Source organism: Pezoporus flaviventris, unplaced genomic scaffold, assembly GCF_033815535.1.
Source record: "Pezoporus flaviventris isolate CSIRO_AGI_PZ_B2104156 unplaced genomic scaffold, CSIRO_AGI_Pfla_v1 ptg000355l, whole genome shotgun sequence".
Taxonomy (NCBI): domain Eukaryota; kingdom Metazoa; phylum Chordata; class Aves; order Psittaciformes; family Psittacidae; genus Pezoporus; species Pezoporus flaviventris.
In genome coordinates, this window is record NW_026892902.1 from 11,496 (window position 1) to 33,433 (window position 21,938).

A 21,938-nucleotide genomic window follows, 5' to 3' on the forward strand; every position below is an offset into this window, starting at 1 on the left:
CACATAACAGCGGGGTGTGCACTGGAGCTGGGATATGGAGGAGCAAAGGGGGACTTGGGGACCCCAGTGTCCGTGGATGAAGGGAGGGATGCATGGAGGATGGATGGAGGATGGATGGATGCATGGATGCATACATGCACTATGGATGGATGATGGATGAATGGAGGGATGGATGCATGCATGGTGGATGGAGGGATGGTTGGCAGGGATTCAGGCTGGATGGAGGGATGCATGGATGGATGATGAATGGAGAATGGATGGGTGGATGGATGATGGATGGATGGATGGATGGATGGATGGATGATGGATGGATGGATGGATGGATGGATGGATGGATGATGTATGGATAGATGATGGATGGGTGGATGGATGGATGGATGGATGATGGATGGATGGATGGATGGATGGATGGATGGATGGATGGATAGATGATGGATGGGTGGTTGGATGATGGATGGATGGATGGATGGATGGATGGATGGATGGATGGATGGTTGGATAGAGAATGGATGCATACATGTATACATGCACAATGGATGGATGGATGGATGGATGGATGGATGGATGGATGATGTATGGATAGATGATGGATGGGTGGATGGATGGATGGATGGATGATGGATGGATGGATGGATGGATGGATGGATGGATAGATGATGGATGGGTGGTTGGATGATGGATGGATGGATGGATGGATGGATGGATGGATGGATGGTTGGATAGAGAATGGATGCATACATGTATACATGCACAATGGATGGATGGATGGATGGATGGATGGTTGGATAGAGAATGGATGCATACATGTATACATGCACAATGGATGGATGGATGGATGGATGGATGGATGGATGGATGATGTATGGATAGATGATGGATGGGTGGATGGATGGATGGATGGATGATGGATGGATGGATGGATGGATAGATGGATGGATGGATGGATGGATAGATGATGGATGGGTGGTTGGATGATGGATGGATGGATGGATGGATGGATGGATGGTTGGATAGAGAATGGATGCATACATGTATACATGCACAATGGATGGATGGATGGATGGATGGATGGATGGATGGTTGGATAGAGAATGGATGCATACATGTATGCATGCACAATGGATGGATGGATGGATGGTTGATGAATGGATGGATAGGATGGATGCATACCTGTATACATGCACAATGGATGGATGGCGGGATGGATGGCAGGGATTCAGAATGGATGGCAGGGATTCAAGATGCACACATGCATACATGCACAATTGATGGATGGATGGAGGATGAATGGATGGATGGATGCACACATGCATACATGCATGATGGATGGTTGGATGATGGATGGATGGATGGATGGATGGATGGATGGATGGATGGATGGATGGATGATGGATGGGTGGATGGATCATGGATGGATGGATAGATGGATGGATGGATGATGGATGATGGATGGGTGGATGGATGATGGATGGATGATGGATGGATGGATGGATGGATGGATGGATGGATGGATGGATGGATGGATGGATGGATGGATGGATGATGGATGGATGGATGGATGGATGGATGGATGGATGGATGGATGCATGGATGGATGGATGGATGGATGGATGGATGATGGATGATGGATGGGTGGATGGATCATGGATGGATGATGGATGGATGATGGATGGATGGATGGATGGATGGATGGATGGATGGATGGATGGATGATGGATGGATGTTGCATGGATGGATGATGGATGCTCTACAGCCATCTACGTATTCTGGGGAAGGGGTTTGTGTGGTTCCAGCCTCCACCTTGTGTCCCCCCAAAGTGCCTGAGGACCTCCCCCAGGTGATGGTTTTGAGGGGTGGCATGGAGGAGGTCACCACGTCATGGTGGGGACCCAGGGGGTGTTATGTGTCCCTCAGACCTGGGGTGTGGAGGGCTCCAGGCATGGGGGGAAAAGGGGGACACAGTGTGACCCCCACCGGGTGCCCTGGGACCCTCATCATGTCCCATAGGGGGTGGCAGTGTCCCCCACAAAACTTGCTCCCCCCGCTATTAGGGGCTACTGGGTGCCTACTGGGGACTACTGGGAGGTCCTTGGTGCTACCAGGGGTGTACTCGGAGGAACTGGTGGCTACTGGGAGCTAATGGGGGGCTACTGGGCGCTCTTAGGGGGCTACTGGGGACTACGGGGAGGTCCTTGGTTCTACCAGATTTTACTGGGAAGTACTGGGGGCTACTGGGAGGTACTGGTGGCTACTGGGAGCTAATGGGGGGCTACTGGGCGCTCTTAGGGGGCTACTGGGGACTACGGGGGGGTCCTTGGTGCTACCAGGGGTCTACTGGGAGCTACTGGGAGGTACTGGGGGGCTCCTGGGTCTACCTGCTGGGTGTTACTGGGAGCCAATGGGAGCCAATGGGCGGTACCGAGGGGTTGCTGGGAGCCAATGGGAGCTCCCGGGGCGGTACCGAGGGGGCTGGCGGGGGGGGGTTGGCTCTGTCGGTGCCGGTGCCCGGTGCCCGGTGCCCGGAGCGGGACGCGGCGCTCGCCATGGCGGGGCTGGGGAGCCCCGAGGCCGGCAGCGACCCCGGGCCCGCCACGCGTGTGGAGCTCACGGTGTCCTGCAGGTACCGGGGGGGAACAGCCGGGGGTGGGAGGGGGGGGGGGGAGCGGGGGCAGTGGGGTGCGGGGAGGGGGAGTGGGAGCAATGGGGGGCAATGGGGAGAGTGGGAGCATGGGAAGCACGGGGGGGCACCGGGAGCACTGGGGTGCAATGGGGGCACTGGGAAGCACGGGGGGGCACTGGGAGCAATGGTGTGCAATGGGGAGAGTGGGAGGTACTGGGGTGCAACGGGGGCACTGGGAAGCACGGGGGTACTGGGAGCACTGGGGTGCAATGGGGGCACTGGGAAGCACGGGGGGTACTGAGAGCACTGGGGTGCAATGGGGAGAGTGGGAGGTACTGGGAGCAATGGGGTGCAATGGGGGCACTGGGAAGAACGGGAGGGCACTGGGAGCAATGGTGTGCAATGGGGAGAGTGGGAGGTACTGGGAGCACTGGGGTGCAACGGGGGCACTGGGAAGCACGGGGGGTACTGGGAGCACTGGGGTGCAATGGGGAGAGTGGGAGGTACTGGGAGCACTGGGGTGCAATGGGGGCACTGGGAAGCACGGGAGGGCACTGGGAGCAATGGTGTGCAATGGGGAGAGTGGGAGGTACTGGGGTGCAACGGGGGCACTGGGAAGCACGGGGGTACTGGGAGCACTGGGGTGCAATGGGGAGAGTGGGAGGTACTGGGAGCACTGGGGTGCAATGGGGGCACTGGGAAGCACGGGGGGTACTGAGAGCACTGGGGTGCAATGGGGAGAGTGGGAGGTACTGGGAGCAATGGGGGGCAATGGGGGCACTGGGAAGAACGGGAGGGCACTGGGAGCAATGGTGTGCAATGGGGAGAGTGGGAGGTACTGGGAGCACTGGGGTGCAACGGGGGCACTGGGAAGCACGGGGGGTACTGGGAGCACTGGGGTGCAATGGGGAGAGTGGGAGGTACTGGGAGCACTGGGGCGCAATGGGGGCACTGGGAAGCACGGAGGGGCACTGGGAGCAATGGTGTGCAATGGGGAGAGTGGGAGGTACTGGGGTGCAACGGGGGCACTGGGAAGCACGGGGGTACTGGGAGCACTGGGATGCAATGTAGGGAGTGGGAGCACGACGAAGCACAAGGGGGCACTGGGAGCACTGGGGTGCAATGAGGGGGTACTGGGGTGCAGTGGGGGGCACTGGGAGCAGTGGGGAGCAATGGGGGGCACTGGGAAGCACGGAGGGGCACTGGGAGCACTGGGGTGCAATGGGGGGGTACTGGGGTGCAATGGGGGGCACTGGGAGCAGTGGGGTGTAATGGGGGGTACTGGGAAGCACGGAGGGGCACTGGGAGCACTGGGGTGCAATGGGGGGAGTGGGAGCATTGGAGTGCAGTGGGGGCACTGGGGTGCAGTGGGGGGCAGTGGGGGCACTGGGAAGCACAGGGGGACACTGGGAGCACTGGTGTGCAATGAGGGGCATTGGGAGTACTGGCAAGCACTGGGGTTCAGTGGGGGGAGTGAGGGGTACTGGGGACACTGGGGTGCAATGGGGGGCACTGGGAAGCACAGGGGGACCTGGGTCCTGTGAGCACTCAGAGGTGGGGGCACTGGGGAGAGTGGAGAACACTGGGGGATGCACTGGGGCAAATGGGGGACTCTGGGGGGGCACTGGGGGCAGTGGGGAGCTGGGAGAGGGTGTGGGAGCTGTGGGAAGCACTGGGGAAAGCAATGGGAGGAATGGGGGGCACTGGGAAGGAGGAGGGAGGCACGGGGGGGGGAACTGGGGACAGGGGGTGCCACGAGGGGGCACCCCAGGGGCCGGGTTATGGGGGTCCCCTCCGGCCATGCTGGGTGCTCCCAACTGCTCCGGGTGCCCCCCCCCCCCAGCAGCTCCTGTGGCTGCTCCCATCCCTTCCCAGTGGGAGCAGAGAGAATCCTGGGGGTTGGGTGCTGCAGGGTTGGGGGGAACAAGGAGCAGGGACCCCCCAACTGCACCCCCGGCACATGGTGTGCACCCAACACGTGTCACCATGGATGTGACACCCTGACACGTGTCACCGTGGCTGTGACACCCAGACACGTGTCACCATGGATGTGCACCTGACACGTGTCACCATGGATGTGCACCCGACATGTGTCACCGTGGATGTGACACCCTGAAACGTGTCACCGTGGATGTGCACCTGACACGTGTCACCGTGGATGTGACACCCTGAAACGTGTCACCGTGGATGTGCACCTGACACGTGTCACCATGGATGTGACACCCTGACACGTGTCACCGTGGATGTGACACCCTGAAACGTGTCGCCATGGATGTGCACCTGACACGTGTCACCATGGATATGCACCCCGACACGTGTCACTATAGCTGTGACACCCTGACACGTGTCACCATGAATGTGACACCCTGACACGTGTCGCCATGGATGTGCACCTGACACGTGTCACCGTGGTTGTGACACCCTGACACGTGTCACCATGAATGTGACACCCTGACACATGTCGCCATGGATGTGCACCTGACACGTGTCACCATGGATGTGACACCCTGACACGTGTCACTGTGGTTGTGACACCCGGACACGTGTCACCATGGATGTGCACCTGACACGTGTCACCATGGATGTGCACCTGACACGTGTCGCCATGGATGTGCACCTGACACGTGTCACCATGAATGTGCACCCTGACACGTGTCACCATGGATGTGACACCCCGACACGTGTCACTGTGGTTGTGACACCCTGACACGTGTCACCATGGATGTGCACTTGACACGTGTCACCATGGATGTGACACTCCTGACATGGGATGCATTCAGCTGGGACCCACCCGACACAGGGCATGGACCCAATACAAAACAGTGCTCCAGCTCACACCCAGCTCACACCCCGCTCACACCCAGCTCACACTCAGTTCACACCCCCCTCACACTCAGCTCACACCCAGCTCACACCCAGCTCACACCCAGCTCACACTCAGTTCACACCCCCCTCACACTCAGCTCACACCCAGCTCACACCCAGCTCACACTCAGTTCACACCCCCCTCACACTCAGCTCACACCCAGCTCACACTCAGCTCACACCCCGCTCACACCCAGCTCACACCCAGCACACCCAGCTCACACCCAGCTCACACCCAGCACACCCCGCTCACACCCAGCTCACACCCAGCTCACACCCAGCTCACACCCAGCTCACACCCAGCACACCCAGCTCACACCCAGCTCACACCCAGCTCACACCCCGCTCACACCCAGCTCACACCCAGCACACCCCGCTCACACCCAGCTCACACCCAGCTCACACCCCGCTCACACCCAGCTCACACCCAGCTCACACCCAGTTCACACCCAGCTCACACCCCGCTCACACCCAGCTCACACCCAGCTCACACCCCGCTCACACCCCGCTCACACCCAGCTCACACCCAGCTCACACCCAGCTCACACCCAGCTCACACCCCGCTCACACCCAGCTCACACCCAGCTCACACCCAGCTCACACCCCGCTCACACCCAGTTCACACCCGGCTCACACCCAGCTCACACCCAGCTCACACCCAGCTCACACCCAGCTCACACTCAGCTCACACCCAGCTCACACCCAGCTCACACCCAGCTCACACCCCGCTCACACCCAGTTCACACCCGGCTCACACCCAGCTCACACCCAGCTCACACCCAGCTCACACCCAGCTCACACCCAGCTCACACCCAGCTCACACCCCGCTCACACCCAGTTCACACCCGGCTCACACCCAGCTCACACCCAGCTCACACCCAGCTCACACCCAGCTCACACTCAGCTCACACCCAGCTCACACCCAGCTCACACCCAGCTCACACCCCGCTCACACCCAGTTCACACCCGGCTCACACCCAGCTCACACCCAGCTCACACCCAGCTCACACCCCGCTCACACCCAGCTCACACCCAGCTCACACCCAGCTCACACCCAGCTCACACCCAGCTCACACCCCGCTCACACCCAGCTCACACCCAGTTCACAGCCGCGCTCTCCCTGTGCCATCCCCACAGGCAGCTCCTGGACAAGGACACCTTCTCCAAGTCGGACCCACGTGAGTGCTGGGGGGGTCGGGGGTGTTGGGGGTCACGGTGCCCCCCCCCTCCCCGACCCTCTGCTCGCTCCCCCCAGTCTGTGTCCTGTACATCCAACGCCCCGGCAGCCGGCAGTGGCTGGAGGTGAGTGTCCGGAGGGAGGGAGGAAGGGATGGATGATGGATGGATGGATGGATGATGGATGGATGATGGATGGATGGATGATGGATGGATGGATGGATGATGGATGGATGGATGGATGATGGATGGATGGATGGATGGATGATGGATGATGGATGGATGATGGATGGATGGATGATGGATGGATGGATGGATACATGGATGGATGGATGATGGATGGATGATGGATGGATGGATGATGGATGGATGGATGGATGGATGATGGATGATGGATGGATGATGGATGGATGGATGATGGATGGATGGATGGATACATGGATGGATGGATGATGGATGGATGGATGGATGGATGGATGGATGGATGGATGGATGATGGATGGATGGATGGATGGATGATGGATGGATGATGGATGGATGATGGATGGATAGATGATGGATGGATGGATGGATGGATGGATGGATGGATGATGGATGATGGATGGATGATGGATGGATGGATGATGGATGGATGGATGATGGATGGATGGATGATGGATGGATGGATGATGGATGGATGGATGGATGGATGATGGATGATGGATGGATGATGGATGGATGGATGATGGATGGATGGATGGATACATGGATGGATGGATGATGGATGGATGGATGGATGGATGGATGGATGGATGGATGGATGATGGATGGATGGATGGATGGATGATGGATGGATGATGGATGGATGATGGATGGATAGATGATGGATGGATGGATGGATGGATGGATGGATGGATGATGGATGATGGATGGATGATGGATGGATGGATGATGGATGGATGGATGATGGATGGATGGATGATGGATGGATGGATGATGGATGATGGATGGATGATGGATGGATGGATGGATGGATGGATGATGGATGGATGGATGATGGATGGATGGATGATGGATGATGGATGGATGATGGATGGATGGATGGATGGATGATGGATGGATGATGGATGGATGGATGGATGATGGATGGATGGATGATGGATGGATGGATGATGGATGGATGGATGGATGGATGGATGGATGGATGGATGGATGATGGATGGATGGATGGATGATGGATGATGGATGGATGATGGATGGATGGATGGATGGATGATGGATGGATGGATGGATGGATGATGGATGGATGGATGGATGATGGATGGATGGATGGATGGATGGATGATGGATGGATGATGGATGGATGATGGATGGATGGATGGATGGATGATGGATGGATGGATGGATGGATGATGGATGGATGGATGGATGATGGATGGATGGATGATGGATGGATGGATGATGGATGGATGGATGGATGATGGATGATGGATGGATGATGGATGGATGGATGGATGGATGATGGATGGATGGATGGATGGATGGATGGATGGATGGATGGATGATGGATGGATGGATGATGGATGGATGATGGATGGATGATGGATGGATGATGGATGGATGATGGATGATGGATGGATGAATGGATGGATGGACGGATGATGGATGCATGATGGATGGATGCATGGATGGATGATGGATGGATGAATGGGTGGATGGATGGATGGATGGATGATGGATGCATGATGGATGGATGGATGATGGATGGATGATGGATGAAGGATGGATGAATGGATGATGGATGGATGATGGATGATGGATGGATGATGGATGGATGGATGGATGATGGATGCATGATGGATGGATGGATGATGGATGGATGATGGATGAAGGATGGATGAATGGATGATGGATGGATGATGGATGATGGATGGATGAATGGATGGATGGACGGATGATGGATGCATGATGGATGGATGAAGGATGGATGAATGGATGGATGCATGATGGATGGATGAGGGATGGATGGATGATGGAGGGATGGATGATGGATGGATGATGGATGATGGATGAAAGATGATGGATGGATGATGAGTAGTGGACAGCTGGCACAGCCAGTCGCATGTTGGGGTGCCAGCCAGCTGGCCTATCATGAGCATGTTGAGGTCATGGCCAATCAGCATGTTTGGGTGCTGGCCAACCAGCCAATCAGCGTGTTAGATGCCAAACTATCAGCATGTTGGGGTACCATCAACACTGGTGGTCTGGCCAATGATCACGTTAGATTTTGGCCAACCGACCAATCAGCATGTTGGGGTGCCAGTCGGTTAATCAATCACCAATGAGTAATCAGCTTGCTGAGGTGCTGGCCAATCAGCTTTCTGGGGTGCAGCCATCCAGCCAATCAGCACACTGGGGATCAGATTGGGGTGCCGCGCAGGTGACCAATCATCTGTCAGCAGGCAGGCAGGCGGCCAATGAGCTCTCAGCCTGGCTGCACGCAGGGAGGGGACACTCGGGGACACCCGGGTGCCGCGGCCCCCCCCCCGCTGCCTCCCGCCCCCCCCGCAGGCTGTAATTAAGCCTCTGGTTAATTGCGGGCTCTGGGCGCTATGGGCGGGGGGGGGCGGGCAGGGCTCGGGGCCGGCCCCAGCGGGGACAAAGGGGCACCTGGGCCCTCCTGCCCCTGTCACACGTGGCCCCGGCCCCCGCTCCAGCCCCCGGTGTCCCCATGTCCCCGTCCCCAGTTCGGCCGCACCGAGGTCATCGACAACTCCCTGAACCCCGACTTCCTGCACAAGTTCGTCCTCGACTACTTCTTCGAGGAGAAGCAGAACCTGCGCTTCGACCTGTGAGTGCCCGCAGCCCATCATAGCCCAGCCCGTCCCCAGCCCATCGCATCCCTGTCCCCATCACATCCACATCCCATCCCATTCCATCCCCATCCCATCGCATCCCTGTCCCCATCACATCCACATCCCATCCCATTCCATCCCCAGCCCATCGCATCCCTGTCCCCATCACATCCCCATCCCATCCCATTCCATCCCCATCCCATCGCATCCCTGTCCCCATCACATCCCCATCCCATCCCATTCCATCCCCAGCCCATCGCATCCCTGTCCCCATCACATCCACATCCCATCCCATTCCATCCCCATCCCATCACATCCCTGTCCCCATCACATCCCCATCCTTGTCCCTATCCTGTCTCCATCCCATTCTTTCCCCTTCCCATCCCATCTGGTCCCCATCCCATCCCCATCCTGTCCCCATGCCATCCTCATCCCATCCTCATCCCTGTCCCCATGCTGTCCCCGTCCCATCGTCATTCCTGTCCCCATCCCATCGTCATTCCTGTCCCCATCCCATCCCCATCCCTGTCCACATCCCATCCCATCCCCATCCCATCCCGTCCCCATCCCATCCCATCAAAACCCATTCCCATCCCATCCCCATCCCATCCTATCCCAGTCTCCTCCCTGCCCCATCCCATCCCCATCCCTGCCCACATCCCCATCCCCAACCCATTCCCATCCCATCCCCATCCCCATCTTGTCTCCATCCCCATCCCTGTCCCCATCCCATCCCCATCCTATCCTCATCCCTGTCCCCAACCCGTCCCCATCCCGTCCCATCCCATCCCATCCCATCAAAACGCATCCCCATCCCATCCCATCCCAGTCTCCTCCCTGTCTGATCCCATCCCCATCCCTGCCCACATCCCCATCCCCATCCCATCCCCATCCCCATCTTGTCTCCATCCCCATCCCTGTCCCCATCCCATCCCCATCCTATCCTCATCCCTGTCCCCAACCCGTCCCCATCCCATCCTCATCCCTGTCCCCATCCCGTCCCCATCCCATCCCATCCCATCCCATCAAAACGCATCCCCATCCCATCCCACCCCATCCCAGTCTCCTCCCTGTCTGATCCCATCCCCATCCCTGCCCACATCCCCATCCCCATCCCCACCTTGTCTCCATCCCCATCCCTGTCCCCGCTGCCACGGTCCCTGCTCCATCCCCAGGTACGATGTGGACTCCAAGAGCCCCGACCTCTCCAAGCACGTGCGTGGGGGCCTGGCCCCGCTCCCCCATTCCCTGCGGATGGGATGGGACAGGCTCGGTCCCCGTTGATCCCGGTCCCCGTTGATCCCGGTCCCCGTTGATCCCGGTCCCCCGCAGGACTTCCTGGGCCAAACCTTCTGCACCCTGGGCGAGATCGTGGGCTCTGCCGGCGGCCGCCTCGAGAAGCCGCTGACGTGAGCCCCCCCCCCCCGGTGTCCCCATGTGCCCCCCATTCCCATGGGGAACCCCTCACCCCCCCTCCCCTCCCCATTCCCATGGGATTACCCCGGGGTGTCCCCACAGGATGGCCGCTGCCACCGCCCATTCCCGGCGCAGGAAACCAGCTCCGGCGCTCTCCAATGGGTGAGTTTGGGGGTCTCCCATCTTTGGGGGGGGGGTCACTGTGTGTGTGCCCCCCAACAACCCCCCCATATAACCCCCACACACACCCCGGCAGCGGCATTCCCGGGAAGAGCTGCGGCACCATCATTGTCCTGGCCGAGGAGCTGGGCAACTGCCGGGTGAGAGCCAGCATTGGGGACAATGGGGGGGGGACGGGGACACCCCCATTGTGTGTGTGTGGGGGGACGGGGACACCCCCATTGTGTGTGTGGGGCTGAGCCCCCTTAGAGAGGAAAAGGATGCTCAGGGCTCACCTGTCCCATGGGGCTGGTGTCCCTCTGCCCCCCCCCATCCTGCAGTGTCCCCAAGGGGGTGGCACCCAATGACACCCCCAAACTCCGTGTGTGTCCCCCCCAGGACGTGGCCACGCTGCAGTTCTGTGCCAATAAACTGGACAAGAAGGATTTCTTTGGCAAATCCGACCCTTTCCTGGTTTTTTACCGCAGCAACGAGGACGGGACGTGAGGGACCCCCCGAGACACCGGCACCCCCCTGGGCCCCATCCCGGAACATCCCAAACCCATCCCGGAACATCCCAAACCCATCCCGGAACATCCCAAACCCCATCCCGGAACATCCCAAACCCATCCTGGAACATCCCAAACCCCATCCCGGAACATCCCAAACCCATCCTGGAACATCCCAAACCCATCCCGGAACATCCCAAACCCATCCTGGAACATCCCAAACCCCATCCTGGAACATCCCAAACCCCATCCCAGAACATCCCAAACCCCATCCCGGAACCCCCAAACCCCATCCCGGAACCACCAAACCCCATCCCGGAACATCCCAAACCCCATCCCGGAACCACCAAACCCCATCCCGGAACATCCCAAACCCATCCCGGAACCCCAAACCCCATCCTGGAACATCCCAAACCCATCCCGGAACATCCCAAACCCCATCCCGGAACATCCCAAACCCATCCCGGAACATCCCAAACCCCATCCCGGAACATCCCAAACCCATCCCGGAACATCCCAAACCCATCCTGGAACATCCCAAACCCATCCTGGAACATCCCAAACCCCATCCCGGAACATCCCAAACCCATCCCGGAACATCCCAAACCCATCCTGGAACATCCCAAACCCATCCTGGAACATCCCAAACCCATCCCGGAACATCCCAAACCCATCCTGGAACATCCCAAACCCATCCCGGAACATCCCAAACCCATCCTGGAACATCCCAAACCCATCCCGGAACATCCCAAACCCATCCCGGAACATCCCAAACCCCATCCTGGAACATCCCAAACCCCATCCCGGAACCCCCAAACCCATCCCGGAACATCCCAAACCCATCCCGGGACCCTCCCAAACCCCATCCCGGGACCCCCCGAACCCCATCCCAGGACCCCCCAAATCCATCCCGGGACACCCTGAACCCATCCCAGAACTCCCCCAAACCCCATCCTGGGACCCCCTGAACCCCATCCTGGGACCCCCCGAACCCATCCCAGGACCCCCCTGAACCCCATCTCAGGAACCCTCAAACCCCATCCTGGAACCCCCTGAACCACATCCCGGGACCTCCCAAACCCCATTCTGGGACCCCCCAAACCTGTCCCAGGCCCCCCCTGAACCGAATCTCGGGAACCCCCAAACCCCATCCCGGGACCCCCCAAACCCCATCCTGGAGCCCTCCGAACCCCATCTCGGGAACCCCCAAATCCCATCCTGGTACCCCCCAAACCCCATCCCGGGACCCCCTGAACCCCCTCCTGGAACCCCCTGAACCCCTATCCCAGGGACCCCCTGAACCCCATCCCAAGACCCCCAGACCCATCCCGGAACATCCCAAACCCATCCTGGGACCCCCCTGAACCCCATCCCAGGACACCCCAAATCCATCCCGGGTTCCCCGGCTGTGCCCGCCCCACTGTCCCCATGGGCAGTTCAGGCTGGGGGTGCCCTGGGCTGGTCTCTATGGGGATGGGGGGGGGGGGGGGGGTGTTTGGTCACCACCATGGGGTGACCGCGGTGCCCCCCCCAGGTTCACCATCTGCCACCGCACGGAGGTGGCGCAGCAGACGCTGGCCCCGGTGTGGGCAGCGTTCGACATCCCCGTGCGAGCGCTCTGCAACGGAGACCCCGACCGGTGAGCGCCGGCGCGGCATGCAGTGGGGCCCTATGGCACCCCAATGGCACCCAATGGCACCCGATGGCACCCGATGGCACCCCAATGGCATCCGATGGCACCCAATGGCACCCAATGGCACCCGATGGCACCCCAATGACACCCCAATGGCACCCGATGGCACCCAATGACACCCTAATGACACCCCAATGGCACCCGATGGCACCCAATGACACCCCAATGACACCCCAATGGCACCCGATAGCACCCAATGACACCCCAATGGCATCCGATGGCACCCAATGACAGCCAATGGCACCCCAATGACAGCCAATGACACCCAATGGTACCCAGTGACACGCCAATGACAGCCAATAGCACCCTAATGGCACCCAATGGCACCCAATGACAGCCAATAGCACCCCAATGACAGCCAATGGCACCCTATGGCACCCTAATGACAGCCAGTGACACCCCAATGGCACCCAATGGCACCCCAATGGCACCCCAATGACAGCCAATGACACCCAATGGTACCCAATGGCACCCCAATGACAGCCAGTGACATCCCAATGGCACCTCAATGGCACCTGATGGCACCCAATGACATTCCAATGGCACCCCAAGACAACCAATGAAAACCCCATGGCAGCCAATGGCACCCCAGTGACAGCCAATGACAGCCAATGGCACCCAATTGCACCACAATGGCACCCAATGGTGCCCAATAACACCTCAATGGCATCTGATGGCACCCAATGACACCCCAATGGCACCCCAGGACAAACAATGACAACCCCATGACAGCCAATGACAGCCCAATGACACCCCAGAGTCACCCCAATGTCACCCTAGGACACCCAATGACAACCCCACGACAGCCAATGGCACCCCAATGACACTCGATGGCACCCAGAGACACCCAATGGCACCCAATGGCACCCCAATGGCACCCCAAGACACCCAATGACAACTCCATGACAGCCAATGGCACCCCAATGGCATCCCATGGCATCCAGAGACACCCAATGACACCCCAGAGACACCCTAATAACACCCAGTGACACCCCAGAGACACCCCAATGACACCGTAATAACACTCAATGACACCCCAGAGACACCCAGAGACACCCAATGACACCGTAATAACACCCAGAGACACCCCAGAGACACCCCAATGACATCCTAATAGCACCCAATGACACCCCAGAGACACCTAATGACATCCCAGAGACACCCAATGACACCCAATGACATCTCAATGACACCCTGATAACACCCAGTGACACCCCAGAGACACCCAATGACACCCTAATAACACCCAATGACACCCCAGAGACACCCAATGACACCCCACAGACACCCAATGACACCCAATGACATCTCAATGACACCCCAGAGCCCCCCATGAGCCACCCCTGGGCTGTGGGTGTCCGTCCCCCCCCCGCAGCGGTGTCACCTTGGTGCTGGCTCAGCATCACCAGGTGTTGCTGTGGCAACGGGGATGAGAGGAGCCTGAGGAGGAGGAAAAGGTCCCCTGGGGGTGACAAAGGAATGCATGGGGTGACAAAGGGGTCCATAGGGTGACAAAGGGGTCCATGGGGGTGACAAAGGGGTCCATAGGGTGACAAAGGGGTCCATGGGGGTGACAAAGGAGCCCATGGGGGTGACAAAGGGGTCCATGGGGGTGACAAAAGAGCCCATGGGGGTGACAAAGGGGCCCATGGGTGTGACAAAGGAGCCCACGGGGTGACAAAGGGGCCCATGGGGTGACAAAGGAGCCCATGGGGGTGACAAAGGGGCCCATGGGGTGACAAAGGAGCCCATGGGGTGACAAAGGAGCGCTTGGGGTGACAAAGGGGTCTATAGGGTGACAAAGGGGCCTATGGGGTGACAAAGGAGCCCATGGGGATGACAAAGGGGCCTATGGGGTGACAAAGGAGCCCATGGGGGTGACAAAGGGGCCCATGGGGTGACAAAGGAGCCCATGGGGGTGACAAAGGGGCCCATGGGGGTGACAGAGGAGCCCATGGGGGTGACAAAGGAGCCCATGGGGTGACAAAGGGGCCCATGGGGGTGACAAAGGGGCCCATGGGGTGACAAAGGGGCCTGGGGGTGACAAAGGAGCCCATGGGGACCCCACTACCCCCTGGGTGTGGGTCAGGGTCACCAGTGTGACCCCCATGTCCCGCAGGAGCATCAAGGTGGAGGTGTACGACTGGGACCGCTCTGGCAGGTGAGTCCTGGGGTGACCCCCCCACCCCAGCCCGGCCCCCCAACCTCCCCCCCCCCAGCCCCATGGCCCCCCCTTGACCCACAGCCACGACTTCATCGGGGAGTTCACCACCAGCTACCGCGAGCTGGCGCGGGGAGAGCACGGCCTCAACGTGTACGAGGTGAGCGGGGGCACCCATGGGTGCCATGGGGAACCCATGGGTGCTGTGGTGCCCATGCTGTACCTATGGGTGTTACGGTCCCTTGGGTCCCTATGGGCATTGTGCTCCCCAAGTGCCACAGCCCCTGTGTGCACCCCTGGGTGCTGCATCTCTGCACTGCACCCCCCCTGTACCCCCCCTGCACCCTGGGGTGCTGCAGCTCCCCCTTTCCCCCCCCCCCCCCCCAGGTGGTGAACCCCAAGAAGAAGCTGAAGAAGAAGAAGTACCTGAACTCGGGCACGGTGAGGACAGGGGGTGATGGTGACACAAGGGTGATGGTGACCTGGGGGTGATGGTGACAGGGATGATGGTGATGGTGACACAGGGTGATGGTGACATGAGGGGTAATGGTGACACAGGGTGATGGTGATGGTGACACGAGGGGTGATGGTGACGGTGACAGAGGGTGATGGTGATGGTTACACAGGGTGAGGGTGATGGTGACAGGGTGATTGATGGTGACGGTGACACAGGGGTGATGGTGACGGTGACAGAGGGGTGATGGTGATGGTGACACAGGGATGATGGTGACGGTGACAGAGGGTGATGGTGATGGTGACAAGGGGTGAGGGTGATGGTGACAGGGTGATTGATGGTGACGGTGACAGAGGGGTGATGGTGACAGTGACACAGGGATGATGGTGATGGTGACACAGGGATGATGGTGACGGTGACAGAGGGGTGATGGTGACGGTGACAGAGGGGTGATGGTGACGGTGACACAGAGTGATGGTGATGGTGACATAGAGATGATGGTGATGGTGACACAGGGATGATGGTGACAGGGACACAGGGATGATGGTGACAGTGACAGAGGGGTGATGGTGACGGTGACACAGGGTGATGGTGATTGGTGACGGTGACAGTGACACAGGGTGATGGTGACGGTGACACAGAGTGATGGTGACGGTGACACAGGGATGATGGTGATGGTGACACAGGGATGATGGTGACGGTGACACAGGGATGATGGTGACGGTGACAGAGGGCTGATGGTGATGGTGACAGTGACACAGGGTGATGGTGACAGTGACACAGGGTGATGGTGACAGGGTGATTGATGGTGACGGTGACAGAGGGGTGATGGTGACAGTGACACAGGGATGATGGTGATGGTGACGGTGACAGAGGGGTGATGGTGACAGTGACACAGGGATGATGGTGATGGTGACACAGGGGTGATGGTGACGGTGACAGAGGGGTGATGGTGACGGTGACATAGGGTGATGGTGACGGTGACATAGGGATGATGGTGATGGTGACATAGGGTGATGGTGACGGTGACACAGGGTGATGGTGATGGTTACATGAGGGGTGACGGTGGTGACACCGCTCCCTGCAGGTGACTCTTTTGTCCTTCTCGGTGGAGTCTGACCCCAGCTTCTTGGACTACATCAGGGGCGGGTGAGCCGGGGTTGGGGGGCTGATGACCCGGCCCCATCCACACCCCATGGACCGGGGTGGGGGGGGGGTCCCCATCCCTCCCCTGTGTGCCAGGGGGTGGAGGGGGGCAGAACTCACCCCAAGGACACACGGAGCCCCCAGTGGTGCCATTGCCCTCACCAGGACCCAGCTCAACTTCACCGTTGCCATCGACTTCACCGCCTCCAACGGTGAGGGGTGGGAGGCCGCAATGGTGGCAGTGGCGGTGGGGTGTTAATGGGGTGTCAGGGCCCATGTGAGCCCCGAACCCCACACAGGGAACCCATCCCAACCCACGTCCCTGCACTACCTGAGCCCCTACCAGCTCAACGCCTACACCATGGCCCTCAAGGCCGTGGGGGAGATCATCCAGGACTACGACAGCGACAAGATGTTCCCGGCGCTGGGCTTCGGGGCCAAGATCCCTCCGGATGGGCGCGTGTCCCACGAGTTCCCATTGGTGAGGGGCTCCCATGGGGAGGCGGGATGGGGCCGGGAGGCGGTGACGTCACCGGTGGGGTGTGTGTGTGTGTGTGGGGGGGGTGTATCCGTGCGCTGCAGAACGGGGATGCGGAGAACCCGGCGTGCAGCGGCATCGAGGGCGTGCTGGAAGCCTATCACCGCAGCCTGCGCCGCGTCCAGCTCTACGGGCCCACCAACTTCGCGCCCGTCGTCAACCACGTGGCGCGGTATGGGGTGAGGGGGTGGGGGGGGTGTGGGGTGGGGGGTATGGGATATGGGGATATGGGATATAGGGTATGGGGTATGGGGTATGGGATATGGGGTGTGGGGTGTGGGGTATGGTGTATGGGGTGTGGGGTGTGGGGTATGGGGTATGGGATATGGGGTGTGGGATATGGGCTGTGGGGTATGGGGTATGGGATATGGGGTGTGGGGTGTTGGGTATGGGATGTGGGGTGTGGGATATAGGATATGGGATATAGTATATATGGTGTGGGATATAGGATACAGGATACGGGATATGGGGTATGTGATATAGGATACAGGATATTGGGTATGGCATATGGGGTATGGGGTGTGGGGTATGGGATATGGGGTATGGGATATAGGATAGGGGATATGGGGTATGGGGTGTGGGATATGGGATATGGTGTATGGGGTTTGGGATATGGGATCTGGGGTATGGGATATGGGGCATGGGTATGGGATATGGGGTATGGGGTTTGGGATATGGGGTACTGGGTAGGGGGTATTGAATCTAGGATATGCAGTGTGGGGTATGGGATATGGGGAATGGGATATGGGATGTGGGTTATGGTATATGGATAGGGGATACAGGATACGGGGTGTGGGATGTGGGCTATGGGGTGTGGGTACAGGATATGGGGTATGGGGTATGGGGTGTGGGCTATGGTATATGGATAGGGGATACAGGATATGGGGTGTGGCATGTGGGCTATGGGGTGTGGGTACAGGATATAGGGTATGGGGTGTGGGCTATGGTATATGGATAGGGGATACAGGATACGGGGTGTGGGATGTGGGTACAGGATATGGGGTCCGGGTGCTGTGCCCACCCCGGGTCCCTCCCTGGCCCCTGACCGCTCGCTCCCAGCGCGGCGGCCGCGGTGCTCGATGGCTCCCAGTACTTCGTGCTCCTCATCATCACCGACGGCGTCATCTCGGACATGGCGCAGACCAAGGAGGCCATCGTCAACGTGAGGGGCTCGGGGTGCCCCCAAGGCGGGGGGGGGGCAGCACCCAGGGGTGCCGGGGTGGACCGGGCAATGATGGTCCCAAGGGATGCGCATCGTGGCCAAGGCGTTGGGTGTTCATCATGGTCCTGGCTGCAGGATGCCCATTGAGATCCCGAGGGAAGGACACCCAGGATTGGGGTGGTCCTGGGATGTCCATCATGGGCCAGGGCATGGAATACCCGTTGTGGCTGAAGAGTGGGGTGCCCGTCATGATCCCAGGGTGCCCGTCATGGTCCTGGGATGCTCATCATGATCCCGGGATGCCCATCATGGTCCCGGGATGCCCATCATGGTCCCCAGATCCCCATCATGGTTCTGGGATGCCCATCATTATCCCAGGATGCTCATCATGGTTCCGGGATGCCCATCATGGTCCTGGGATGCCCATCATGGTCCCGGGATGCCCATCATGATCCCAGGATGCCCATCATGGTTCCGGGATGCCCATCATTATCCCAGGATGCTCATCATGGTTCCGGGATGCCCATCATGGTCCTGGGATATCCATCATGGTTCTGGGATGCCCATCATGGTCCCGGGATGCCCATCATGGTCCTGGGATGCCCATCATGGTTCCGGGATGCCCATCATGGTCCTGGGATGCCCATCATGATCCCAGGCACAGGAATCCCACCATTGCCAAGCCGTGGGGCTCCCATCCCCACCTTCCCCCCCCCGGGTGATGAAGCCGATGCTGCTCTCCAATGGGGGGGGGGGGGGAGTGTGGGTGTCTCACACCCCATGGGTGCTGGGGGGGGGGGGGGGGGGGGGTGTTGAGTCCTGAGCTCAGTGTGGGTCCCCCCCAGGCTGCCGCGCTCCCCATGTCCATCATCATCGTGGGGGTCGGCCAGGCCGAGTTCGATGGTGAGTTTGGGGGGGGGGGGGGCAACACAGCCCATGTGTGGTTATGGGGGGGGTTAATGGGGTCCCACCTAGGGTGACACCACCCCCCCCATTGCAGCCATGGTGGAGCTGGACGGGGACGACATCCGCGTGTCCTCCCGCGGGAGGGTGGCTGAGAGGGACATCGTGCAGGTACCGCCCCCCCCGCCCCACATCAGCCCCATTGATACCGGGGTGATGGGAGGGACAGGGCGTGAGGGGGCAGTGGGGCTTGGGGGGGGAATGGGACATGGGGGGCAGTGGAATTCCAGGATATAATGGGACATGGGGCACACTGGGTTATGGAGGGGAGCACTTAATGGGGGTGCATTGAGACGTGGGGGGCACGCACTGGGGGGGCACTCAATGGGGAGCACTCCCTGGAGGGCACTCAATGGGGGGCACTCAATGGGGGGGGCAGTCCCTGGCTGGGCACTCAATGGGAGGGCACTCAATGGGGAGCACTCAATGGGGGTCACTCAACGGGGGTCACTCAACGGGGGTACTCAATGGGAGGCACTCAATGGGGGACACTCAATGGGAGCACTCAATGGGGGGCACTCAATGGGGGTCACTCAATGGGGAGCACTCAATGGGGGTCACTCAACGGGGGTACTCAATGGGAGGCACTCAATGGGGGACACTCAATGGGGGTCACTCAATAGGGAGCACTCAATGGGGGGGCACTCAATGGGGAGCACTCAATGGGGGTCACTCAATGGGGGGGTCACTCAATGGGGGGGGCACTCAACGGGGGTCACTCAATGGGGGCACTCAATGGGGAGCACTCAATGGGGTCACTCAATGGGGGGGGCACTCAATGGGGAGCACTCAACGGGGGTCACTCAATGGGGGGGTCACTCAATGGGGTCACTCAATGGGGGGGGCACTCAATGGGGGTCACTCAACGGGGGTCACTCAACGGGGAGCACTCAATGGGGTCACTCAATGGGGGTCACTCAATGGGGGTCACTCAATGGGGGGGTCACTCAATGGGGGGGTCACTCAATGGGGGTCACTCAATGGGGGTCACTCAATGGGGGGGTCACTCAATGGGGGGGTCACTCAATGGGGGTCACTCAATGGGGGGGCACTCAATGGGGGGGTCACTCAATGGGGGTCACTCAATGGGGGGGCACTCAATGGGGGGGTCACTCAATGGGGTCACTCAATGGGGGTCACTCAATGGGGGTCACTCAATGGGGGTCACTCAATGGGGGGGTCACTCAATGGGGGGGTCACTCAATGGGGGTCACTCAATGGGGGGGCACTCAATGGGGGTCACTCAACGGGGAGCATTCAATGGGGTCACTCAATGGGGTCACTCAATGGGGTCACTCAATGGGGGTCACTCAATGGGGTCACTCAATGGGGGGGTCACTCAATGGGGAGCACTCAATGGGGGTCACTCAATGGGGTCACTCAATGGGGGGGTCACTCAATGGGGGGGTCACTCAATGGGGGTCACTCAATGGGGGGGCACTCAATGGGGGTCACTCAACGGGGAGCATTCAATGGGGTCACTCAATGGGGTCACTCAATGGGGTCACTCAATGGGGGTCACTCAATGGGGTCACTCAATGGGGGGGTCACTCAATGGGGAGCACTCAATGGGGGTCACTCAATGGGGTCACTCAATGGGGGGGCACTCAATGGGGTCACTCAACGGGGGTCACTCAACGGGGAGCACTCAATGGGGGTCACTCAATGGGGGGGGCACTCAACGGGGAGCACTCAACGGGGAGCACTCAATGGGGGGGTCACTCAACGGGGTCACTCAATGGGGTCACTCAACGGGGGTCACTCAATGGGGGGGGCACTCAATGGGGGTCACTCAATGGGGGGGGGCACTCAATGGGGTCACTGTGGGTTTCTCTCCCCTTTCCCCCCCCCAGTTTGTGCCGTTCCGGGACCACGTGGCGGCGGGGGGGGGCGCTGTTCGCTCCATGGCTCGCCTGGCGCGGGCGGTGCTGGCCGAGGTCCCCCCCAGCTCCTCTCCTACATGAAGGCCAAAGGGATCAGCCCTGGGCCCGCGCCCCCCCCGCAGTGACCCCCCCATTCCCGGCCCCTTTCCCTCTATTCCCATGGATACCCCCCCCCCCCCCCCCCCATCCCCATCAACCACCCCCACGCTGGCCCAGTGCTATGGGGGTATCCTGCCCCCCCCCCAAATAAAGGGGAAGGGGTCCTCAGCTTCCCCACTCCCCCCCCCATAGAGAACAGAAATTGGGACCCCCAAGTGTGGGGTCCCCTCTGGTGACATCCCAGGGGTGATAGATGGCGC

The 21,938-nt window shown here is 59.7% G+C and overlaps 1 protein-coding gene across 1 annotated transcript; it reads left to right on the plus strand.

Annotated features, from left to right (window-relative positions):
- The first annotated feature begins 2,501 nt into the window (after nt 1–2,501).
- On the plus strand, nt 2,502–21,737 carry LOC133263580 (copine-5-like). The gene is made up of 21 exons (XM_061443414.1): nt 2,502–2,620; nt 6,623–6,663; nt 6,741–6,787; nt 9,388–9,491; nt 10,671–10,710; nt 10,828–10,904; nt 11,014–11,073; nt 11,168–11,231; nt 11,470–11,573; nt 13,114–13,218; nt 15,392–15,433; nt 15,518–15,593; nt 15,821–15,874; nt 16,975–17,036; nt 17,199–17,245; nt 17,333–17,514; nt 17,616–17,743; nt 18,631–18,733; nt 19,579–19,636; nt 19,734–19,807; nt 21,550–21,737. Exons 1-21 carry the CDS (start codon nt 2,544–2,546, stop codon nt 21,658–21,660), a joined length of 1,656 nt encoding a protein of 551 aa, XP_061299398.1. The 5' UTR covers nt 2,502–2,543; the 3' UTR covers nt 21,661–21,737.
- The last annotated feature ends 201 nt before the right edge of the window (nt 21,738–21,938 follow it).

What these genes read in the sequence shown, in the direction of transcription:
- LOC133263580 (XM_061443414.1), top strand. Translation starts at nt 2,544, where the DNA reads ATGGCGGGGCTGGGGAGCCCCGAGGCCGGCAGCGACCCCGGGCCCGCC. An exon ending in GACTGGGACCGCTCTGGCAG is followed by an intron (nt 15,434 to 15,517) that starts GTGAGTCCTGGG and finishes CTTGACCCACAG; the next exon opens with CCACGACTTCATCGGGGAGT. An exon ending in CGGCCAGGCCGAGTTCGATG is followed by an intron (nt 19,637 to 19,733) that starts GTGAGTTTGGGG and finishes CCCCCATTGCAG; the next exon opens with CCATGGTGGAGCTGGACGGG.